Genomic DNA, 20,366 nt, shown 5'->3' with positions numbered 1-20,366 from the left:
AATGCTTGTTTGTCTACATGTACCCTGGGATTGGCTGGCCACCAGTCCAGGGTGGACCCCGCCTCTTGCCCAAAGACAGCTGGGATAGGCTCCAGCATACATGTGACCCTAGTGAGGATAAGCGGTAGAAAATGAATGGATGGATGGACTTAGCGTATTTACACATATTGCTTTAGAAAATATCAAAGTGGCAACGTTGCAACCTTTGAAATGACTCCTTAAATGAGCTTTATGTTGCCATTTTAATTCTGCGTTAAAAAATCTACCTCCATCATCCGTGGATGTTTTGAGGTTTTTTAATACTACTAGCTAATGCAGGTGAGGTGCTTTATTCATGGGTATTGATCTCTATGTTCCCATCAGCGTCCCATGTGTTTAGAATGGAAGATGCAAGGATTGTGAAGCAGGTCAAGGCTTTGCCAAGGACACCACTTGCAAGTGAAGCTTTTATTGAAGGCAACAGGGTGTTGCACTTCTTTGATGCATAATTTATGAAAGGTAGCCAAAGCCTCCTTCTCTTTCATGTGCATTTTGTATTTTTCATTGATTGCATTTGACCAGGCATGTCAGAGGGTTTTCACTTCCTCTTTAGCAGTCACAAAATAGCAGACATTTGGGAAGCAGCCATAATTGTACCTGTTCCGAAGTCCCCTAGATCCTCAGGCCTCAATGACTTCAGACCGATCGAGTCATGAAGTGCTTTGAACGCCTGTTGAAGATACCAGCTAATCTAGTTTCCCACATGTCCTTCACATTGGCAACTACGTATATATCACACAACCTGTCAACCAAAATCTTGTGTCTCTTGTACACTTCCGCCAGACGGAAACTGACAAAACGAGAGAGAAAAAAAGGAACCAGCAACAGACGCAGTACCAGACCACAGCCTGTCCAGCCCGAGAGAGGAGCTACAGCCTCAAAACATTGTTATATTCCATTTGGGGAAATATCTTCAGGGATCTAACAGAGGTGAAGTCATCCTGCTCCACATTTGGTAAAAGCTTCAACAAAGCAGACCGACGGTAGTGTGATTTTTGCGTGTGTGTGAGACAGAAAGGACACAAAGTGATGTTATGGCGTGCCAGCACTGTATGCTTTTGTTTGACTGCACACACGCTGCCAGGGGGGGTTGGAAGGCACCCATCCAAATGTCTATTCCAAAAGAGTTCAAGAGAAGCAGGAGATATTTATCATCTATTTATCTATTTATATACTGGCAGTTTGTGTCAAACATGCTTCACAAATGTCAAACGAACTTCACTCCACATACAATATGTATTTATTGACATTATTGACATTTGGGCTTGTGACCATATTGGCATTTGAATATCCTCTTGGTTGGCTCAAAAAAAGGCGGAAGTATGTGTTTCCCTGGCGATTAAGGCAGAAGCAGGAAGTGCTTGTCAGACTGGACATGTGAGAACAGACACACCCATCAAGTGCATGTATCACAACCCTCCAAACCTTCCTACGGTTCCTTGTCTAAATGGTCACAGTCGACATATTATGGCAATAAAATGTGTGCAAGAATTCTATGCTGACAAACGGATGTCACGTATTCCATTCCTATGTCTCATACAGCATGGCGGCGTGGGACCTGTCCATCACAGTGGAGGACTTGGGGCCTGATGCACTACCTGTCAGCCTCAGTGTGACCTCTGACCTCCATGTGGGAGGTGTCATCCTCAAGCTGGTGGACAAGACACGTGAGTCACACATCTCCTTGTCCCAAAGGTTGCATTGTTACACTGTATTGGACTCGGCCTGGACATGTCTGTCTCGGCGATGGCGTGAGACTTGGCTTGCTTTGTGTCTATGCAGTGTGAAAGGTCATGTAATCTAATGTCATGTCTCACAACATGGCTGATGCCTCGTCACCACAATAATACATATACAGTCATGGAAGAAATGATTACACCACCCTTGTTGCTTAACTTTATTTGTTCATTTTAATGCCTGATAGAACTAAATGTACATTTGTTTGGACAGACATAATGATGATAACATAAATAGCTCATAAGACTTTAACTTAAGAGATGATATCTCGCACCGTCCATGTTTTTTTTAATTTGGACAAAACCACTTATATTCTTACATGAATAACTACAACATTGTACTTCCAAAAAATGTAACTCTTTAAACTAGTTTTGTTGTCATCATATTTGTCCAAACAACTGTAATTTTAGTTGTACCATTGCGATCGCTGACAAGCTTTTTATTGCACAACAATATTACTGGCTACTGTCGGCCGTAACCACGCCGTTGCAACCACCGCCAGCAACACAACAGTACTTCCTCCACCAGACACGCCCCCACCCCCTGGTGCATTCACAGTCACCCGGAACAGTCGGACACCCAAGAGCACAACGTCAACATGAAAACGTCAGGGTCGCTACAATATGCTCTGGATCAGAGGCGGGATGCAGTCGGGATCTCGAAATTTTCCATTGCGTAACAGAGCTTATCAGAGCATAAACATATCTGAGGAGATTGTGAGATTTTTTGAAAAATGACGCCAAATTCGTCGCCGATTCAAAGCGCGACATTCGGCGTCGGTGTGAACGTAGCATTAAGTGAGCTAGAAACCAAGGAAACAATGTGATGTGAAACAATGATTGTAACTTGACTTTCAATGTGTTTGCCTGATACTAGGCCATAGGCCACCATGAAACAGTCATCGTTTATTATTATTTTTTTAACAACTGTATCGTGATATACGTAGGGATATTGGAACTCCGACTGTATAGTAGATATAATCAGAGTAAATAAGCCATTTAAAGGGGAACTGCACTTTTTGGGGAATTTTGCCCATCATTCCCGATCCTTATGTGAAACATGAACACATATTTCTTTCCCTTTTTCTGTGCAAACAAGTTAATATGAGCAAGCTTACATTGCTGTAATTGGGATACAAAAATTTCCACTATGAAGCCCTGTAGAAGAAACCCCTCTAACAACGTTGCATGGTTTGATATCCATGCTGTCATCATATATTAACATGTACACTGATGATAACATGTCATAGTTATATAATACTACACTTTGTAGGTGCACTGATACACATATGCTAGTTCCATCAACAACAACACTTACGATGTCCGCTCTCCTTGGGATGGCTGTGTCTTCTAGCACAAGACGTGTGCTCCAGTCCTCGGGTAAAAAATGCAGACAGCAAACTAGCATCATGTTGAGTCTTTGTAGCCAAATGGAGAGCGAGGTAGCCACTCTCCCGTCTCCGTTTCTGAGGAAAGAAGTTTGGGTGGTGTTTTAAAATCATCCAAATAGGGCATGATACGGCAATTATTACATGTTATCATCAGTGTACATGTTAATGCATGATCATAGCATGGATATCAAACCATGCCTCGTTGTTAGAGGGTTTTTTTTTTACAGGGCTTCAAGTCAAAATAGGTTGTATCCCAATTACAGCATTGTAAGCTAGCTAGTCTCTTTCAATAGAAAGTGCAGGTGTCAGCGTGCATACTTTTACTAGTGACTTTATTGTATCTGTTTATATGTCTTTATTCCTTCCATTTTTTGGTTGATTACAAACAGTAAAACATTTTGAGCTGTGAGTGTGATGTTAAAAAATAAACAAACACAGACTTGGTTTTAATTGACTGCATTTTTGTCCAACCTGCCCTGATTCAAGCTGTGTTGGTAATCACTATGCAAAGAAGGTCACCCCCTTAATTTGGTATTTACTCTGTGTGCGCCCCCATGCAGAGGTCAAGCGTGACTGGTCAGATCACGCTCTGTGGTGGGATCAGAAGCAGAGGTGGCTGCTGCGGACGTCCTGGACTTTGGAGAAGTACGGCATTCATGCTGACGCCCGGCTGGTCTTCATGCCCCAACACAAGCCCCTCAGGTTGGGTCTGCCCAATGGCGTCACCCTGAGGCTGTGTGCCTGCTTCTCCAGCCCAGTCTTCCAGACAGTAATGGGCATCTGCAGACTACTAAGTGAGTGTCTTCCTCTATCACACATTCACGATATTCTGTCTCGGTGTCCAAACTTTTTCCAGCGAGGGCCACATCGTGAAAAATTAAAGAATGCAACGGCCCTTTATCTCACTGTAAAGGGTCCTTTGAGTAGCTTAAAAAGCGCTATGGTGGCTGTTGCAGGAAAAACCAGTTTGGTCTCATGCAGAGCTTTATTACTCAACGGAGATTACTCACAGAGATGGAACATCTCTTTTATAGCGCTTTTTTACATTTGCGTGTCAAAAACTAGGGATCAAACCACGCCCCCAACCTGCCTGCCGACTGTCCCTGCTGATATAGTTAATATTCAAACAGTTAAAATAATACATAAGGCTAAAAATAACCATTCATTCATTCATTCATTTTCTACCGCTTTTCCTCACGAGGAATTAGCTAAAAATGTCATCCAATGCTTCTCCACAAGAGAGGAGAAATATGATCTCGGAGAAAAACTACATTTGAAACACTTCTATGCTAGGACAACTTTAAAAAGACATAGTATTTCAGTATGTGGAATCAAACTATGGAATGGATTGAGTAAGGAAATCAAACATTGCACAACGACGAGTGAATTGAAGAAACAATACAAGCAGTTGATGTTTGCTAAATACAAGGATGAAGAGTCTTGAACCAGTCATGATGTGCTATATATATCACTATATTGACACATCAATCACCTCATATTTTGGTATGTGTCAAAAAAAAATTTAAAAAGAAATTAAATTATGTCCGAAAGGCAGGAAGTGAACAAATGTAACAGTTACTGATTGTGAAAGTACCAGATGGAAGGGTAGGATTAATAAGCTTTGCTTCTTCCTACTCCTTTTTGACATTTGGAACTGTGAATTGATTATGTGATGCACTCAATTGTAACCTGATGCATGTTCTAATGAAATGAAACCATGACCGTTACCGTTACCATTACCATTGCCAAAGTAACCTTAAAGTAGGAAAAAAATAAAAGTTAAAAACTAAGAATTCTTCTACGTAGACTGGAAAGTCTTTCCTGATGAGGGGTTCAGACAAGGGTTAGCCAGTCTTTTCACTGCAAGGTTGGATGAGAGTGTGCATTGAATGCATTGTGACATTTTCAAGTTTTCCACAGACATTCGCCACCCGGAGGAGCTCTCCCTCCTTCGGCCCGTAGAGGAGAAGAAAAAGAAGAAAGAGAAAGGCTCGGCAGAGGAGATTTTTGATCTGACGGCAGTGCCTCTTTCCTCAGGTACTCAAAAAAAAACAACTAATGGCCCAACACAGAGGCCAAGCTGCCTCAGTGTATGAGATGCTGTCTCAGGTATTCCAAAACGACTGAAACTGTGGAATGAACCTGCCAGGCCACTAGATACAATGTCACAACTAGGCGTGGGTCGGTTACTGGCTTCAATGTATACCACATTATGAAAAGGTCACGGTTTCAAAAAGTACTAAAATGTATCATACCGATTCTATGATATGAGACAAAGTGGGGGTCCAGTGCCTGTGTATTCCTCGCAGTCAGAACTGGGCTTCGTTGTACTGAAACCGCAGGCATGGGCTGTGTTGCTACTATATGTCAGGCATGGATAGGTAAGCTGCCTCATTGGCATTGAGATGGCCCTTTATTAATCTTGTCACTTATACAGAAGTACAAGCGATATTGTGCAGTCATCCGGCCATACATAGGAGTGGAAGATAAGTGTTAGAAAGTTATGTTTTCCACCTTGGTTTGCAGCATCCAGACCCAGTTTGTATAACGGCATGCCAGCTCATTTCATCGGCTCGCCACAGATGGAGGCCATCTACAAGATGTTGTCAGTCCCCCAGCCTCCCCCTGCCCCTGGGGTTATAAACCAGCAATACCGCCCAGCCAGTGTAGTGGACAAGGCCCACATCAATGGCAGGTACACACATCCTTATCTGAATGCAAAACGTTTTGTTGTTTTTTTGTGCGTGTCATTCTGTGAGTGTATGTGTGGACGAAGTGGTAGGATTTAATAAGCTTTGTTTCTTCCTGCTCCTATTCTGACATATATATATATATATATATATATATATATATACACACACACACATACTACGTGTACATATATGTGTGTCTTTGTATGTATATATATATATATATGTATGCATGTATATGTATGTATGTATGCATGTATGTATATGCGTGTATATTGCATGTGTGATGCATTTTGAGGTAACATTGTATGTGTGTTTGAAATAAATTAAGAAAGAATGGTGACAACATAACTAAAGCTAAACATGATGATATAAGTTGATATGTTTTTGTGATTTCACTCTCAGGTGGTTGGATTCGTCTCGCTGTCTCATGCAGCAGGCAATCCAAGAAAATGACCGACTGTGGCTTCGCTTCAAATACTTTGCCTTCTGTGACATCGAACCGAAGGTATGTGTGTTTTTGATTATTCTATTTTTATATAGAAATAATAGCCTACATAGCTACCACCATCATGCTTGACTGGAGGAAAGACTCAGTTATACTGCATAAATAGTCACAGCTACACAAGCTGTACACTGGCTGCTCGTGTACATGGTGTTGTCCTTTAAGAATATATAGTGTATTAAAAATGCTTTCTGAAATGTGGGGGTGTACTCACCTTTGTGAGATACTGTATGAGTCGATTTGTAAATGTTGGCATAGCGGGCGGTGTCCTTTCCTTCACAGTATGATATGGTGCGTCTGACCCAGCTGTATGAGCAGGCTCGGTGGGCCATCCTTCTGGAAGATATCGACTGCACAGAAGAGGAGATGATGCTTTTTGGAGCTTTGCAGGTACACTCGTCCCTAGTTTTTCACGGTTAATTGCTTCCAGACTTAACCGTGATAAGTGAATTTTTGCCCAGTATGAGTCGATATTATTAAATTATTCAATAATTGACTGCATTGACCTAAAAGTGCTACAGGGTGATTTCAGATTTGATTTTGCAACCTGTTATGCAGCAAAAATTGTGTGCCATCTCTATTCCTGCAGTATCACATTAGCAAGGTGTCACAGTCCGAGCCCCAGACAACCTGCTCGGGTGCAGCCATGGACGACCTTGAGTTAGCACTTCAGTCCCTGGAAGTCAAGATGGAGGGCGAGGGCAGCTCTGCCTCTGAGATGCTGGTTAGACTTGCATTTTAATGTCCTTCATTTAATCGCATCAGCCGTCTGAGTACTTGAGAATTGGAATTAACACCTCATGCAACAGAAACAAAGCATCTGTTGCTTTTTCTGCAGGATAACATGACTGCACCCGAGCTTAACGATTACCTGAAGATCTTCAGGTACTGTTCGTTACCAATGGGATAGGTTATTTCTAAGCTTAACGCAGCTCAGCCTATCTTGATATAATGTTGATGTTTCAGGCCCAAGAGGTTGACTCTGAAAGGATATAAGCAGTACTGGTTCAAGTTCCAGGATGCCTCCATCTCTTATTTTAAGAGCAAAGAGGAGAGCATTGGAGAGCCGATTCAACAGATTAATCTAAAAGGTACAGAACAACTTGATATGACGCATCCATCCAGGAGTTATTTAAATGAAAACTGCACTTTAAAAAAATGCCCATCATTGGCAATTTTGAGTAATTTTGAGTTTTGAGGATAAGACAGTATTATAATGACAACATGAGAGCAAAGCTGTTGAGCAAAGTTAGCACGTGCCTCATAAACGTGATAGCCACTTGTTTGACACACTTTTCTTTTTTGTGTGCCTTCAAAAGATGTAAAAACAGCTTAACAGAGGCATGCAAGGGGATACACCTACTCCACCTATAAGACCTTGTATAATGTGAACTGCATATTAAACTCATAGTTAATATTATTGTTATGAACATTGCTGCGCCCTAGAACTACTTCACTAGTGACCCCACACCACACCCGTTAGCTATTAGCCAGCTAGCGACTACCTTCATCAAACACTCGCCCGCATCACGTCATCACCACGCTCACAATGTGTCAGGCCACTACCAAAAGGTAATGCTATATATTGTGCTTTTGATTTTGAGTTTGGAAAAGTTAACGCTAGGCGTTGCGTTCCTTTCTATGTTGCTATGTGAAATCAGTGCAGGAAGGAAGCTCCGCTAATGCTGAAAATGACCAATACTGGTATTTATAAGTACGACATGTTACCATGAATGTACCTGTTACTACATGCTCTCAACATGGATAGAAAACCATAAAACCTTCTCTTCTCTCCAGCTCTTTTAATAGCCGCCTTTCTAGGCCCATTGGTGTGTCCCCATACATGCCTGTTTTAAAACCTGTTTTTACATCTTTAGAAGGGACAGAAAAGAGAAAAACACTTGTTTTCATGTCTCATTAAGGATTTTAATTTAATTTAAAAAAAAGTGCACTTTTCCTTGAAGTTCGGACTACCTACTTATTACTTTTGTACAAAGGCTGTGAGGTGGCACCAGACGTCAACATGGCAGCTCAGAAGTTCCTCATCCGGCTCCTGATACCCGCGCCTGAGGGAATGAACGAAGTCTACCTCCGCTGTGAAAATGTGAACTGGATATGTGTCAAACTTTCTCGGCATTGTGAACACAGTCTCAACCATCTACATGTGCCTGCAGGAGGAGCAGTATGCACGCTGGATGGCCGGATGTCGCCTGGCATCCAAGAGCAAGAGCCTGGCAGACAGCAGTTTCCAGAGTGAGATACGCAGCATCCGCTCCTTCCTGGCCATGCAAAACATCAGCTCTAGTTCCCATGGCAGTGCAAACGCTTCAGACGAAAGCATCAACACCCTCAGCTTGGTGTCGCCACGCTACCATAAGAAGTACAAAACTAAACAGGTACAAGGAAGAGAAACTCTCATCAGGGGCATTGATTTCACATGGCAACATAGAAAGGAATGCTACACCTAGCGTTAACCAACCACAGCAATATATAGCGAGTATGTGGTACTACACAAGAATAAGGAGCGATGCTCGAATCACAATTTATCGAGGGACTGTATGCCACACACATCACAACAAAAATGGGATTCATTTTGACATTGTGTTTCCGACTCAGCTGACCCCTCGTATCCTGGACGCGTACCAGAACGTGGCTCAGCTATCATTGATCGATGCGGTCACACGCTTCCTGCAAATCTGGCAGGCTTTGCCCGACTTTGGCGTCTCATACGTAGTGGTCAGGTCCTGTCTCACACATGGTTTTAACATTTTTAACATAGATGTACCAAAGCAAGGCCTTTGCAGAAGGGAGAGGAAACTGAAGCATATTTGTTGTTTATTTTCAACAGGTTTAAAGGTAGTCGTAAAGATGAGGTACTAGGCATTGCCCCTAACCGTATGATCCGCATCGACCTGGGTGTGGGTGACGTGGTGAAGACCTGGCGCTACAACAACATGAAGCAGTGGAACGTCAACTGGGACATAAAACAGGTGAGAGTCCCACTTGTAACATTACCGTCGTGTGGTAGCGACCCCAGTATGCAGGGAGCAAGACCCAAGTGCAGGTAAAATATTAAATTTAATATCAGCCAGATAGTGACTTCAAAGATCAGTCAAAATCCTTTAAAATGGCCGCTGCCGGCGGGGATGTCTTTTGAAAAACGTGAAAGAGGTAACTTCCATGGAAGTGTTGCTTTTCCATATTTCTATACTTTCCACACCCTGCAGGTGGCCATTGAGTTTGAAGGTAACATCAACGTCGCCTTCAGCTGCGTGACAGCCGACTGCAAAATAGTTCACGAGTTCATCGGGGGCTACATCTTTATGTCGACACGGAGTCGGGACACGCTCAACGAAGAGCTCTTCCACAAGCTGACTGGCGGCCATGAAGCGCTGTAAAAACTAAAAAGGCACAAAAGGATGATCCTCCCAAGTATCTCAATGGTGGACAATCATACTGAACAGGCACTGCCGTACCAGTGACGTGACCAGATGAAATAGCACATTTACCTCCTTGTCACGAAAAACAGTGAAAGAACAACAATACAGAGCAACATAAAGTGTTCACCACATACATTTTGAATCAAATAAACACCCCACACTGTATTAAAGGTTGAATGCTTGGATGTTTATATTTGTTTGTTTCTTTCGGCTTTTTCCTGGTTAAGGAGTCGCCACAGCGGATCTGCTTGAAAATAGCTCTTTAAGAAATTCATAGGACAGTTCATAAAATATCATATCATTAAACAATTAAAGAAAATAAAAGTTTTTGTGAAAACTATTTTTAACACAAAATGTGTTTTTTTTTGTCTCTTTTTTCCCCAGGAAAAGTGTCTTATATTCAGGTCAACACAGTAGCATCAAATATACAGTAGGTGGCTTGTGGAAAAAGCGGCATGCACTGCTGGATTTAAATCACTGATGCTGTCGATGATTATCTTCTTTCGTCTGCTATGACAGCACCAGGATGCTCTCTAAAAAGAATGACCGGTTCATTGTCACCTTTACCATGGACAATTAATTCAATTGATCCAATTATCTTACTTGTCGGTCTGAGTCTGACAGCTCGGCTGAAGTATTTGGGGGGAAGCTTTCCCTCTGCGTCCCCTGTTGTCAACAACACACGGTTCTCCGACCAGAAGAATTCAATGCCATCTGTGCAGTCACAGTCAATCATGGCAAGTTGCAAAAAGTGTACTGGATATCGGTCGCTTGGGTCAAATCTTACCAGCAAGTGCTTTGGGCACGTTGATAAATACAGCGAGATCGCAGTTTTTCCTCATACCTAGTAGGTCAGACAAAACACACTTCTTTAAAATGTGTCTATTGTTAGGTGAAATGCACAAACACACGAGCGTACCACTGATGACACCATCGTCCTCTGGCAAACCAGAGGCCAGGTGGATGTGTGTCCTCTTCATGCGGCTCAGGCCGTGCTGCTGTATGGAGGTCCAGTTGCGCATGTAGGAGCCATGAACGGCCTCAGTCGGACAGTCTGAAGACCCACCCAGGACGGGCTTCAGTTCTAAATCTGTGACCTAAGATTTACAGTAAGTGGACCTGAGATACCTGGGATCCGACATCTGAATGAAACTATCCCAGTCAGACAAGTTTCTGTGATTTTCCAGACCTGCATTGAGTGCCCCTGATTGGCTCGGATCTGCAAGCGGCCATCTTCAGGGTGAGGACACAGCTTAAAACGCTGCTTGTCATTTGTGGCAACCACTCGCTCCACATCCTCTTGTTTGTATGATCGAAACTGAGGGTGAGCCAGGAGGTCCTCCACAAGCAGAAAACCATCTATAAGAAGACTTATAGTGACTTATTCTGTCTTACTAGATGTGATGAAGGATTTCCCAAGGCACACCCTTGTACTCAATTTTTGTAGTATCAGTGACTTAACTGTGTGACCAAGGGTCCCCCTTGGAACAACTGATCCGAACTTGTGTAACGTGTAGTTTTTGTAGTATCAATGTCAAATTTGAAACGGGAATCAAGCTATGGCCCAATTGGGTCTCCAGTCCATAACTACTCATTTTCAAAACACATTGCTGAAAAATATTTTAATATTTTATATGTTCCGTGCATCATATGTCATACGTATCAACAAGCCCTCAACATGTATTGTTCAAAGCTGAGGGAACATATTCAATTGGGTATTCAAAGGTGGTATCCTTCTGCTCTGATTATATCAACAGTGACAAACGGCATGTTTACTTTTTGTTACTGTTTCATTTCAATTTGTGTTTCCTGATTTTATTCCTGTATTTTATGTGTCCCTCGTCTGTTCTGTATACAGGTGTTCATTTAAGAACAATTTCCGACATACACAAAAAAACATCGATTTACAAGGTATCAAAGGAACAGAACTCATTTGTACAGACAAAGTGTCCGACTCACCTGAACTTAAGCAAAGACCCATCTGGTTGGCACCATGGCGAAGAGCGTAGGACATAGATTTAGACAATCTGACATCTCTGTCCTGTCACGGGACAGCAAAGTGTTAAAGGGGACATATGACGCTTTTTCCACTTTTTACTACTTTGAGCTCGGCGTCTCTGGAATTAAGCGAGTTATATTTAGCCGATAACTTGAAACACGAGACTGCAACTCACCCCCCCATCACGGTTGCCTCTCTTACGATCCATTTTGACAAGTATCAAGACTATATTAAACAATTGTATCCTTGACTTGGGCTGGATCCCAATCCGCTTTCTGGTCCTTCCCCTTTCTAGCCCTTCAAACCGAGGGCCACGGAGAACTAAAAGGCACGGAACTCGAGTTTCATTTCGTCATCGCCTTTTGTTATTGTTGAATACACTTCCGAAAGAGGATGATCACGTGAGGGCTAACAGGCCAGTAGCTCTTCCGGTGTCACCGAGGTGTCGGCGACTTGAGGGAGAAGCTGCGGTTTGTCCGTGAGAGAAAGCGACTGTCCAGGTATAAAAAAATATATATATATTTGTATCCTTGTGAAATTTTAGAATAGAGCGCATTAATTGACACGTCATCCAAGGTCAGTTTGGTGGCAATGGACGCCAGTGATGGCGCACGTTTAGCTAGCCGTTAGCTAGCATCGTGTTGTTGATTTTCATTCTGCACTTGCATTGAGACTTTTTATGATCTTAATCATTTACTTACAAGCTTGTGATTGTTTTGCCTGCAACGAATTGCAGTTGTTATAAGTTCACACAGGAAGAACGCATGGATAAGGACATGTTACCATGGAAGCAGCATCTGACCGACATGTTTTGCTACCCAATGTTTTCATTTTCCAACAAACGGCCTTAAAAATTAACTTTTGTATTAACTCGCTAATGTCACAATGTCATCGACCAAACGATCGCTCAAATATTCTACCAAGAAGAACAGCAATTTGAAAAATCATCATTAATTATTTTACAATAATAATGTTATAGTGCTATGAAGAAAAAATATATATTTTGTAGCATAAAGTTGAAATATAAAAGAAAACATATTTAGTCTGGTGCTATTTATGAGGAACAAACACATCAGTAAATAAAATTGTAATTTTGGGAAAATGAAAAAAGTTTCATAAAAAGTCATGTTTCCTAAATAAAGTCAAACGTTTATGGGAATACAAGAAATTTGAAGTAGCTTGGAAAAAACAACAGCCGAAATCAAGAAAAACAGATGCTGTTTTCTGAGAATGAAGTCAAAAGTAAAAAATAATAAGGGGGTAACGTTTATTCTAAAGAGAAAGAAAGTGGCAATTTTCCGAAACTGAACTGATGAGGAAAAATATTGACATTCAAAAACACATTAATTAATTTTTTTTAGTTCTAATATTCTGAGACAAAATAAAGTTGTATTTTTGGGGAAATTAGGTTGGGGAAAAAGTTATAAAATATGGGAATAAAGTTATAATATTATGAACAGAAAACATATGAAGATTATTTAAAAAGAGTTTAAATATTTAGAAACTTAAAAAATAGCAACATTGGGGGGAAATGTGTGAAGTTTATATTAGTAATAGGCATCTTCACTTTTATGACAAAGCTTTTTCTTGAAATACACACACACACGCACACACACACACACACACACAAGAAAAAGCTCTCAGCATGACGCAGTGCAGTGCAAACTGCAACCACAAAAGTAAACTCAATGATATAACTGACCATTATGAGCTTTACAATGTGGTTAAAGCTTGGTCTCATCACTGCAGGTGTCAACCTCATCAGGTGTGGAATTCATCACTTTTATGGTATATTTAGTCTCCTCATATTCATCCTTCTTTGTGACTCAGGTCATGGAGTTTCCTCAGCATTCCCAGCAGCTACTGTCAGCCCTGCGGTCGCAGCGCCAGCGGGGGTTCCTGTGTGACTGCACCGTCCAGGTGGGCTCCACCCGTTTCCTGGCTCATCGGGCTGTTCTGGCCTCATGCTCACCTTTCTTCCACATGTTTTACTGTGACTCTCTGAGCGGCAACGGTGCGTCCAGCAGCTCTGTCACTCTTGACAGCGACATTGTCTCTGCGCCTGCCTTCAGTCTGCTGCTGGACTTTATTTACGAAGGTGTGCTGCAGCTGGAGAAGTCACCGCCGGTGGAGGACATATTGGCGACGGCAAGCTTCCTGCACATGAACGAAGTAGTGAGAGTGTGCAAAAAGAGACTGCGGAGACGAGGGCCTCTGGCTGAGGCAGATAGCACTCGTCCTGAGGAGAGCTTGAGGGAGGGAACAGAGTCCAGGAGGCACGATGACGTTGGCGCTGAGGCGGTGTTGACCATGGCAGCAAAGGACTCAAATCACATCGCCATGGAAGCAGGCTTCTCGTCGGTGTCTGTTATGAAAGACAGGAGTCAGTTGGAGTCTGGGCACAAGACTGATGCCACTTCATCAGTGTCACAAGTTCAGACCCCCTTGAGTCTTGATCTCGCTGACACCACCCAGCCAGGCATGGAGGCCACGGGCCATGCTGCAGGACAGTTGAAGTTGGTGTCTGGAGGTATCAGTAGGTTGGGGGCTGGCAGCCAGGGTGGGACAACTCTCTACAGCCCGTGCAGCACCACTGAGACATACAGGTACAAACAGCATGCAATAGCCAAAGAACTGTCAAATGGTTCAGAAGACAGTATTGTGGACCACATGTAGATTTGGGTCGCTTATTGTTTTTAGGGCCCTCTGAAATCCGTTTAATTTTTTCCAAATCACATTTTATAGAATTCCTTCTTGTTCATTTTACTCTTATTCTACCATGTCTATTTGAAAATGTCCATTAAATGCAAAAATCCTTGCATTTATTGATGCAATACAGTGGCTCCTCGGTTAAAATCTGCCCCTGGTTAAGGCGTTTTTCGGTTAAATTTGGTCACACATTTTAGCCAAAATTTTTCCTTGGCTTATGTTCGCCCACTTGTTTTGCATCGTCAATAGCTTCTGGTTTGTTTACGCTACAATCTTGGATCACACACCCAAGATGAAATCTCTTTATGCTTGCACTTGATAACTCAATGTAGACCTCACAATTTCACAGCTCTGTCATTTCAGAGGTATGCAAATGTAATGGGAGTGGCTCCACCATTGGCTGCAGTGCACACACGCCATATGTTTTTGTCTCATTTTTCCTCTTCCTCTTCTTCTGCAGTCAGCAGCCCTCCTCATCTTCACTGCCGTCAGATAGCCAGACACTGGCTGTTCCCCAATCAGAACCAACAGAGCGTGATCGTAAGTGTGCGGCGGAGGAAGCACAACACATGGTCATGGTGGTTCAAGTGTCAGACCGACCCTCATGTGCACAAAATGAGCCACCACATTCACCGCAACCATGCTCACATCCCCACATTCAAATCCAGAGCTCCATCTCACTCCAGCAGAGAAGACATAACTCCCACCCTGTCACTCCACAGACACCTCAAAGGGCTGGCCTTGAGGGGGAGATAGGAAGTGGATCTCACCCTCCCATATGCCAAGAGGACAACGATGGTGAAAATGCCACAGTGGAAATGGAGGCCATTGTTATTTCTGATGAAGAACTAGAGGAGGAAAAAGATGGATGCAGGCGGAGGGCGCCAGTGGTGGACGATGACTCTGAAGATGATGTCCAAGAGGGGGAGATGAACACACTCTCCTCTCGCCAAATCTCTTCCGACTACACTTTCCCTCTGTCCCCTTCCTCCTCTTCCTGCTCAGGGGTTGGCCCTTCCTCACAAGATGTGTCATCCTTAACCGCCTCCTCTTTTCCTCCACCATCTGCAGCACAGCCGCACTCGGACCACACCACCTTTTTAACCGTCTTTCAGGACACCATGGGGGTCATCGTGGATGATGTCCCAACATGCTGCGTCTGCGGCAAAACCTTCTCGTGCACGTACACCCTGCGTCGCCACGCAATCGTGCACACGAGAGAGCGCCCCTACGAGTGCCGCTATTGCTACCGCAGTTACACACAATCCGGCGACCTCTACAGACACATTCGCAAGGCCCACGACCAAACGCTGCCGGCCAAACGCAGCAAAGCTGACGTGGAGCAAACACTGATGCCACAACCTCCCCCCCTCGGCCAACATACTGACACACACTTTTAAACCAAAATACATTTTAACAAATACACTAATATTTTGGACGTTAATTAACATTTGGTCCATGAATTGAAATGAGATCCGCTTTTGAACATTATGTTTTGTTTTCAAGTTTCCATGCACGTGTACCCAATGAAGTGTATACACCAGTGATTCCCAACCAGGGGGTACATGTAACCCTTGTGGGGTTGGGGAGGAAACCGATGTGATAGGTAAGGTGCCCCCCACCACTTGAAGTGGGGAGGTCTTAGGTGCACGGGCCAGAAGACGAGATGACGGCAGTTCTCATTCCCCCGTAAATAAAAAGACATTCTTGGCATCATCAAAATAAAGACAGCAGCTACTTTGGGTTGTGTTTTTGCCTCTTGCTTTTCGTCTTCCTTATATGTGTATGTTTTTAATTGGTAGGGGAAGGGTTTTTCCTCCTGCAACGTGTTTTTAAATGTGTGTGTGTGTGTGTGTGTGTGTGTGTCTGTACAACCAGCACCGCTCCAAATAGACTTCTACACCACTATGTACATCTGTGCAATACTTGCTTTTATAGTCACTATAGTTACTCCAGACCCCATTCACTGTGCAATATTAAGGGCTCTAAATGCAATATACTAAGTTCAATGTGAAATATTTCCATAATGCCTCATCTTAACTCTCTAACAAGATCTCAGTGTATAGACTGGTCATATATCTCATGTGTTTGGCCAGCTATGTGGGGCGGGTTGAGCGTGAACCAGGAAGTGCGGGGATCTCGTGTGCGCGCGCGCTGTTCTCTTGTTGCTGGGTAGTCGAAAAAGTTGACCGGAAGCAGGCGGCAACCGTGTTTCTTTCTCTGACGAAGTCAGGCCGCCCCTTAACACGCTTTGGGGCTGAAAATACTGACAGTTCCCACCGCCACGACCGTGAAGAAGTGCCGAAGAAACGGTTTGTCTTGCAACAGCATCGTTTTCATTGGCGCCAATTTAATTCGGTATGGAGTCGGCGTTCCAACACCCTGACGGAGGGCGTTGGAGAACACTGGAGTTGCCATGTAACTCAGACGCCGCACAAGCAATGCTCTAAGGTCAGTATCAAAGTTTTAAGTCACGCTGAAGCACGAATAGTGGCGTTTCGCTTCGAAAATAGGACAATATACAGTATATAAACGATGTCGAAGTTGACGAGCTGAAGCCGAAGTCGCCATTTTGTGGACATAATTGGTGCGCAGAATGCTCGAAATGACGGAGAACACTGGAGTTGCCATGTAACTCAGACGCCGCACAAGCAATGCTCCAAGGTCAGTATCAAAGTTTTAAGTCACGCTGAAGCACGAATAGTGGCGTTTCGCTTCGACAATAGGACAATATACAGTATATAAACGATGTCGAAGTTGACGAGCTGAAGCCGAAGTCGCCATTTTGTGGACATAATTGGTGCGCAGAATGCTCGAAATGACGAGAACACTGGAGTTGCCATGTAACTCAGACGCCGCACAAGCAATGCTACAAGGTCAGTATCAAAGTTTTAAATCACGTTGAAGCACGAATAGTGGCGTTTCGCTCCGACAATAGGAGAATATACAGTATATAAACGATGTCGAAGTTGACGAGCTGAAGCCGAGGTCGCCATTTTGTGGACATAATTGGCGCACAGAATGCTCGAAATGACGGAAGCAATTGTTTCAACCGACTCATTTGCAATCCATAACATAATGTGAACGACTTTGGCCCAAATTGACAACGATTTTTTATAAGTATGTTTCGCTACCCTCGTCATAGTCAATGACAACTGAAGCTAAAAGTGGTTTATTTGGAAATATTTCGTTTGACGTGAAAATCCCTTGATGTCCTGGTTACGTCGCGTGCATGGCGTGTTCAGTTTGTGTCGGAACTTGTTGCCGTCAGAGGCGAGGTTAGGTGAGTGTTAGGTGTTAGGTGAGTGTAAGCTGCCGATTTTATCTTTGAGCATCATTGTGACAACGGAGGAGAAAGCACACTCATAACCCTTCTCCCTTATTCGGTCTATTTTAATGGCGCCTAAAAAAACTTACTTCTGTACACCGCATCATTACAATAACCAAGCTCCGAACCTGGGGAGACAGAGCCTTCTCCATCGCTGCCCCCACCCTCTGGAACTCTCTGCCCCATTCACTCCTTGCTTGCCCTGACCTTCCCACCTTCAAAAAACAACTCAAAACCCACCTCTTTAAATCAGTTTTTAATGTCTAACTTTTTTATATCTGACTGCTGTTCCCCGCCCCGCTTTTACTCATGTTTTAACTGTGTATTAACCAATGAATGTTGTATTTTGGTGATTCTTCTATTCTGTTTACTTACTTTATTCAACTCCATTCTTCTGTAAAGTGTCTGAGTATTTTGAAAAGCGCTATACAAATAAAATGTATTATTATTATTATTATTATTATAAGTATTCAATGCAGGAATGAATTTTATAAAACTGAGTATTTCATTACAGCAAAGGAATAGCAGCTAATCTTACAACTTCTGTTACAGATGAAAAGCCGCTTGTCGCTTAACAGCCCGTGGGATCCCTCTGCATCCATCTCAATATGAGCTCCAAATGGGAGCGTCATCTGATGCCATAGGTTCTCCAGTGGACAGTTTCACCTATTGCACGCACAAGACGGCATTTTCTGGAGCTTCAACCTTTTGCGTCCATCAGCAGTCTGTCGGCCCCCGGGGAAGGACTCATGTAATCGTGTTGGCAGACCATCAACAACATGGCGTCGGCATTCTTCACAGGTAGGAAGACTTGTTCAAGTAAATGACATGATGGCCTTCATACATGTAGCACAATAACACAGGATAAATGAATAGATGACAAAAGATATGCAATTCATACACGAGTGCCATGACTAATGCTTTGGCTGTAAAGGTTGCTCTGGCTGTTACAGTACAATGTTAGCCGGCCACATGGAGGTCATTATAATTGGCCTACATGTTTTCCCAGCTCTGACAACTACTCTCTTCTTAATCACCACTTGTACTTTTTGTAAAAGCTTAAGGCTAAACCAACTGTAACACTTGTCTATACGAGTGGAGCATCTGTTGACAACAATGGAAGTATTATTTTGCAATAATCTAGTCATGTTAGTACTTACAAATAATGTCACACTTTGTATAAGGAATGTTTTCCAGTATTTCCGGGTTACAATCACTCAGAATCAGAATCAGAAAAGGTTTATTGCCATGTATGATCAAACACATACTAGGAATTTGTTTTGGTGTAGTAGGTGCATACACATCTATTAAAAAAGAATGAGAGAAAATATGAAATACAAAATATGAAAATACAAAATATACAGAATAACAGTATAAATATATGTACACAGTCTGTTTTTGTTTGTTATTCCGGAAGTGCAGTCTGATTGTTTTCCTAAGAGTCCAAACTGAGCGTTAATGTAACGTATACAATGAAAGTGTCAAAGTGTCAAAGTGGCAGGATGAGGCAGAGGTGGGGTGTGAAGAGTGTCATGTGGGGTTCCGGGCCTTGTTGATGAGGCTGACAGCAGACGGGAAGAAACTGTTCTTGTGGCGTGAGGTTTTGTTCCTGATGGACCGCAGCCTCCTGCCAGAGGGGAGCGTCTCGAAGAGTCTATGTCCGGGGTGAGAGGGATCGGCCACAATCCTTTCTGCACGCCTCAGGGTCCTGGAAGCGTACAGATCCTGGAGGGACGGGAGATTGCAGCCAATCACCTTCTCTGCAGACCGAATGACACGCTGCAGCCTGCCACTCCACTTGTTGTGTACTTTTTTGGACCTTTAAATCCATTTGTTTCTATCTTTATTTTCTCTAAAATAATATTTATAGTATTTTAAATGCATGCAAGTGACAACTATATGGCAGAATTTCCCAAGAAGATTAGCACTGCTTAAAAAACACCACTAGATGGCGGAAATTCCCAAGTATAGTTGCAGTAATTTTAAGTGCCCACCAGATGGCGGAATTTCACAGTTTAAGTTGCAGTAATTTTAAGTGCCCACCAGATGGCGGAATTTCACAGTTTAAGTTGCAGTAATTTTAAGTGGCCACCAGATGGCGGAATTTCACAGTTTAAGTTGCAGTAATTTTAAGTGGCCACCAGATGGCGGAATTTCACAGTTTAAGTTGCAGTAAATTTAAGTGACCACCAGATGGCGGAATTTCACAGTTTAAGTTGCAGTAATTTTAAGTGACCACCAGATGGCGGAATTTCACAGTTTGAGTTGCACTACCTTTAGGTGACCACCAGAAGGCGGAATTTCAGTTTAAGTTGCAGTAATTTTAGGTGACCACTAGATGGAGGAATTTCCCAAGGTAAGTTGCAGTAATTTTAAGTGAACACTAGATGGCGGAATTTCAAAGTTTTAGTTGCAGTAATTTTAAGTGCCCACCAGATGGCGGAATTTCACAGTTTAAGTTGCAGTAATTTTAAGTGGCCACCAGATGGCGGAATTTCACACTTTAAGTTGCAGTAATTTTAAGTGGCC

General features: G+C 42.9%; 3 protein-coding genes across 6 annotated transcripts; 2 read left to right on the top strand and 1 right to left on the bottom strand.

Annotated features, from left to right (window-relative positions):
• Positions 1-228: 228 nt before the first annotated feature.
• Positions 229-9,992, top strand: fermt3b (FERM domain containing kindlin 3b). 3 transcript variants are annotated; one of them, XM_058063988.1, is made up of 16 exons: positions 229-318; positions 823-1,022; positions 1,582-1,706; positions 3,727-3,960; positions 5,087-5,203; positions 5,693-5,861; positions 6,262-6,364; positions 6,644-6,751; positions 6,951-7,085; positions 7,200-7,246; positions 7,328-7,452; positions 8,359-8,465; positions 8,536-8,757; positions 8,978-9,102; positions 9,210-9,351; positions 9,589-9,992. In XM_058063988.1, exons 1-16 carry the CDS (start codon positions 313-315, stop codon positions 9,757-9,759), a joined length of 2,136 nt encoding a protein of 711 aa, XP_057919971.1. In that variant the 5' UTR covers positions 229-312; the 3' UTR covers positions 9,760-9,992. The 3 variants fall into 3 exon arrangements, with proteins under 3 accessions (XP_057919971.1, XP_057919973.1, XP_057919972.1); XM_058063990.1 differs by lacking the exon at positions 229-318 and having other exon boundaries at positions 573-969; positions 6,620-6,751; XM_058063989.1 differs by lacking the exon at positions 229-318 and having other exon boundaries at positions 573-994; positions 6,620-6,751.
• trpt1 (tRNA phosphotransferase 1) lies at positions 9,974-12,220 on the bottom strand. Its single transcript, XM_058063999.1, has 7 exons — positions 11,976-12,220; positions 11,761-11,842; positions 10,991-11,160; positions 10,721-10,898; positions 10,589-10,645; positions 10,405-10,515; positions 9,974-10,334 (listed from the first exon to the last, which is right to left on the bottom strand). The coding sequence occupies exons 1-7, from the start codon at positions 12,006-12,008 to the stop codon at positions 10,312-10,314; spliced, it is 654 nt and encodes a 217-aa protein (XP_057919982.1). The 5' UTR covers positions 12,009-12,220; the 3' UTR covers positions 9,974-10,311.
• On the top strand, positions 12,150-16,251 carry zbtb3 (zinc finger and BTB domain containing 3). Of its 2 annotated transcripts, XM_058063992.1 has the most exons (4): positions 12,150-12,300; positions 13,631-14,330; positions 14,970-15,049; positions 15,232-16,251. In XM_058063992.1, the coding sequence occupies exons 2-4, from the start codon at positions 13,634-13,636 to the stop codon at positions 15,907-15,909; spliced, it is 1,455 nt and encodes a 484-aa protein (XP_057919975.1). In that variant the 5' UTR covers positions 12,150-12,300; positions 13,631-13,633; the 3' UTR covers positions 15,910-16,251. The 2 variants fall into 2 exon arrangements, with proteins under 2 accessions (XP_057919975.1, XP_057919974.1); XM_058063991.1 differs by having other exon boundaries at positions 13,631-14,406; positions 14,970-16,251.
• Positions 16,252-20,366: the final 4,115 nt, after the last annotated feature.

Source organism: Doryrhamphus excisus, chromosome 23 (assembly GCF_030265055.1).
Source record: "Doryrhamphus excisus isolate RoL2022-K1 chromosome 23, RoL_Dexc_1.0, whole genome shotgun sequence".
Lineage (NCBI taxonomy): Eukaryota > Metazoa > Chordata > Actinopteri > Syngnathiformes > Syngnathidae > Doryrhamphus > Doryrhamphus excisus.
This window is presented reverse-complemented; position numbering and strand designations above follow the sequence as displayed.

Excerpts from the sequence above, each read along its gene's own strand:
- trpt1 (XM_058063999.1), bottom strand. The coding sequence starts at position 12,008 with ATGGATCGTAAGAGAGGCAACCGTGATGGGGGG. Across the intron at positions 11,843-11,975 it reads GAGGCAACCGTGATGGGGGG|GACAGAGATGTCAGATTGTC; the intron begins GTGAGTTGCAGT and ends GTCCCGTGACAG. Across the intron at positions 11,161-11,760 it reads GGGTCTTTGCTTAAGTTCAG|ATGGTTTTCTGCTTGTGGAG; the intron begins GTGAGTCGGACA and ends GTCTTCTTATAG.
- zbtb3 (XM_058063991.1), top strand. The coding sequence starts at position 13,634 with ATGGAGTTTCCTCAGCATTCCCAGCAGCTACTGTCAGCCCTGCGGTCG. Across the intron at positions 14,407-14,969 it reads AGCACCACTGAGACATACAG|TCAGCAGCCCTCCTCATCTT; the intron begins GTACAAACAGCA and ends CTTCTTCTGCAG.
- fermt3b (XM_058063988.1), top strand. Across the intron at positions 3,961-5,086 it reads GGGCATCTGCAGACTACTAA|ACATTCGCCACCCGGAGGAG; the intron begins GTGAGTGTCTTC and ends AGTTTTCCACAG. Across the intron at positions 6,365-6,643 it reads TCTGTGACATCGAACCGAAG|TATGATATGGTGCGTCTGAC; the intron begins GTATGTGTGTTT and ends TTTCCTTCACAG.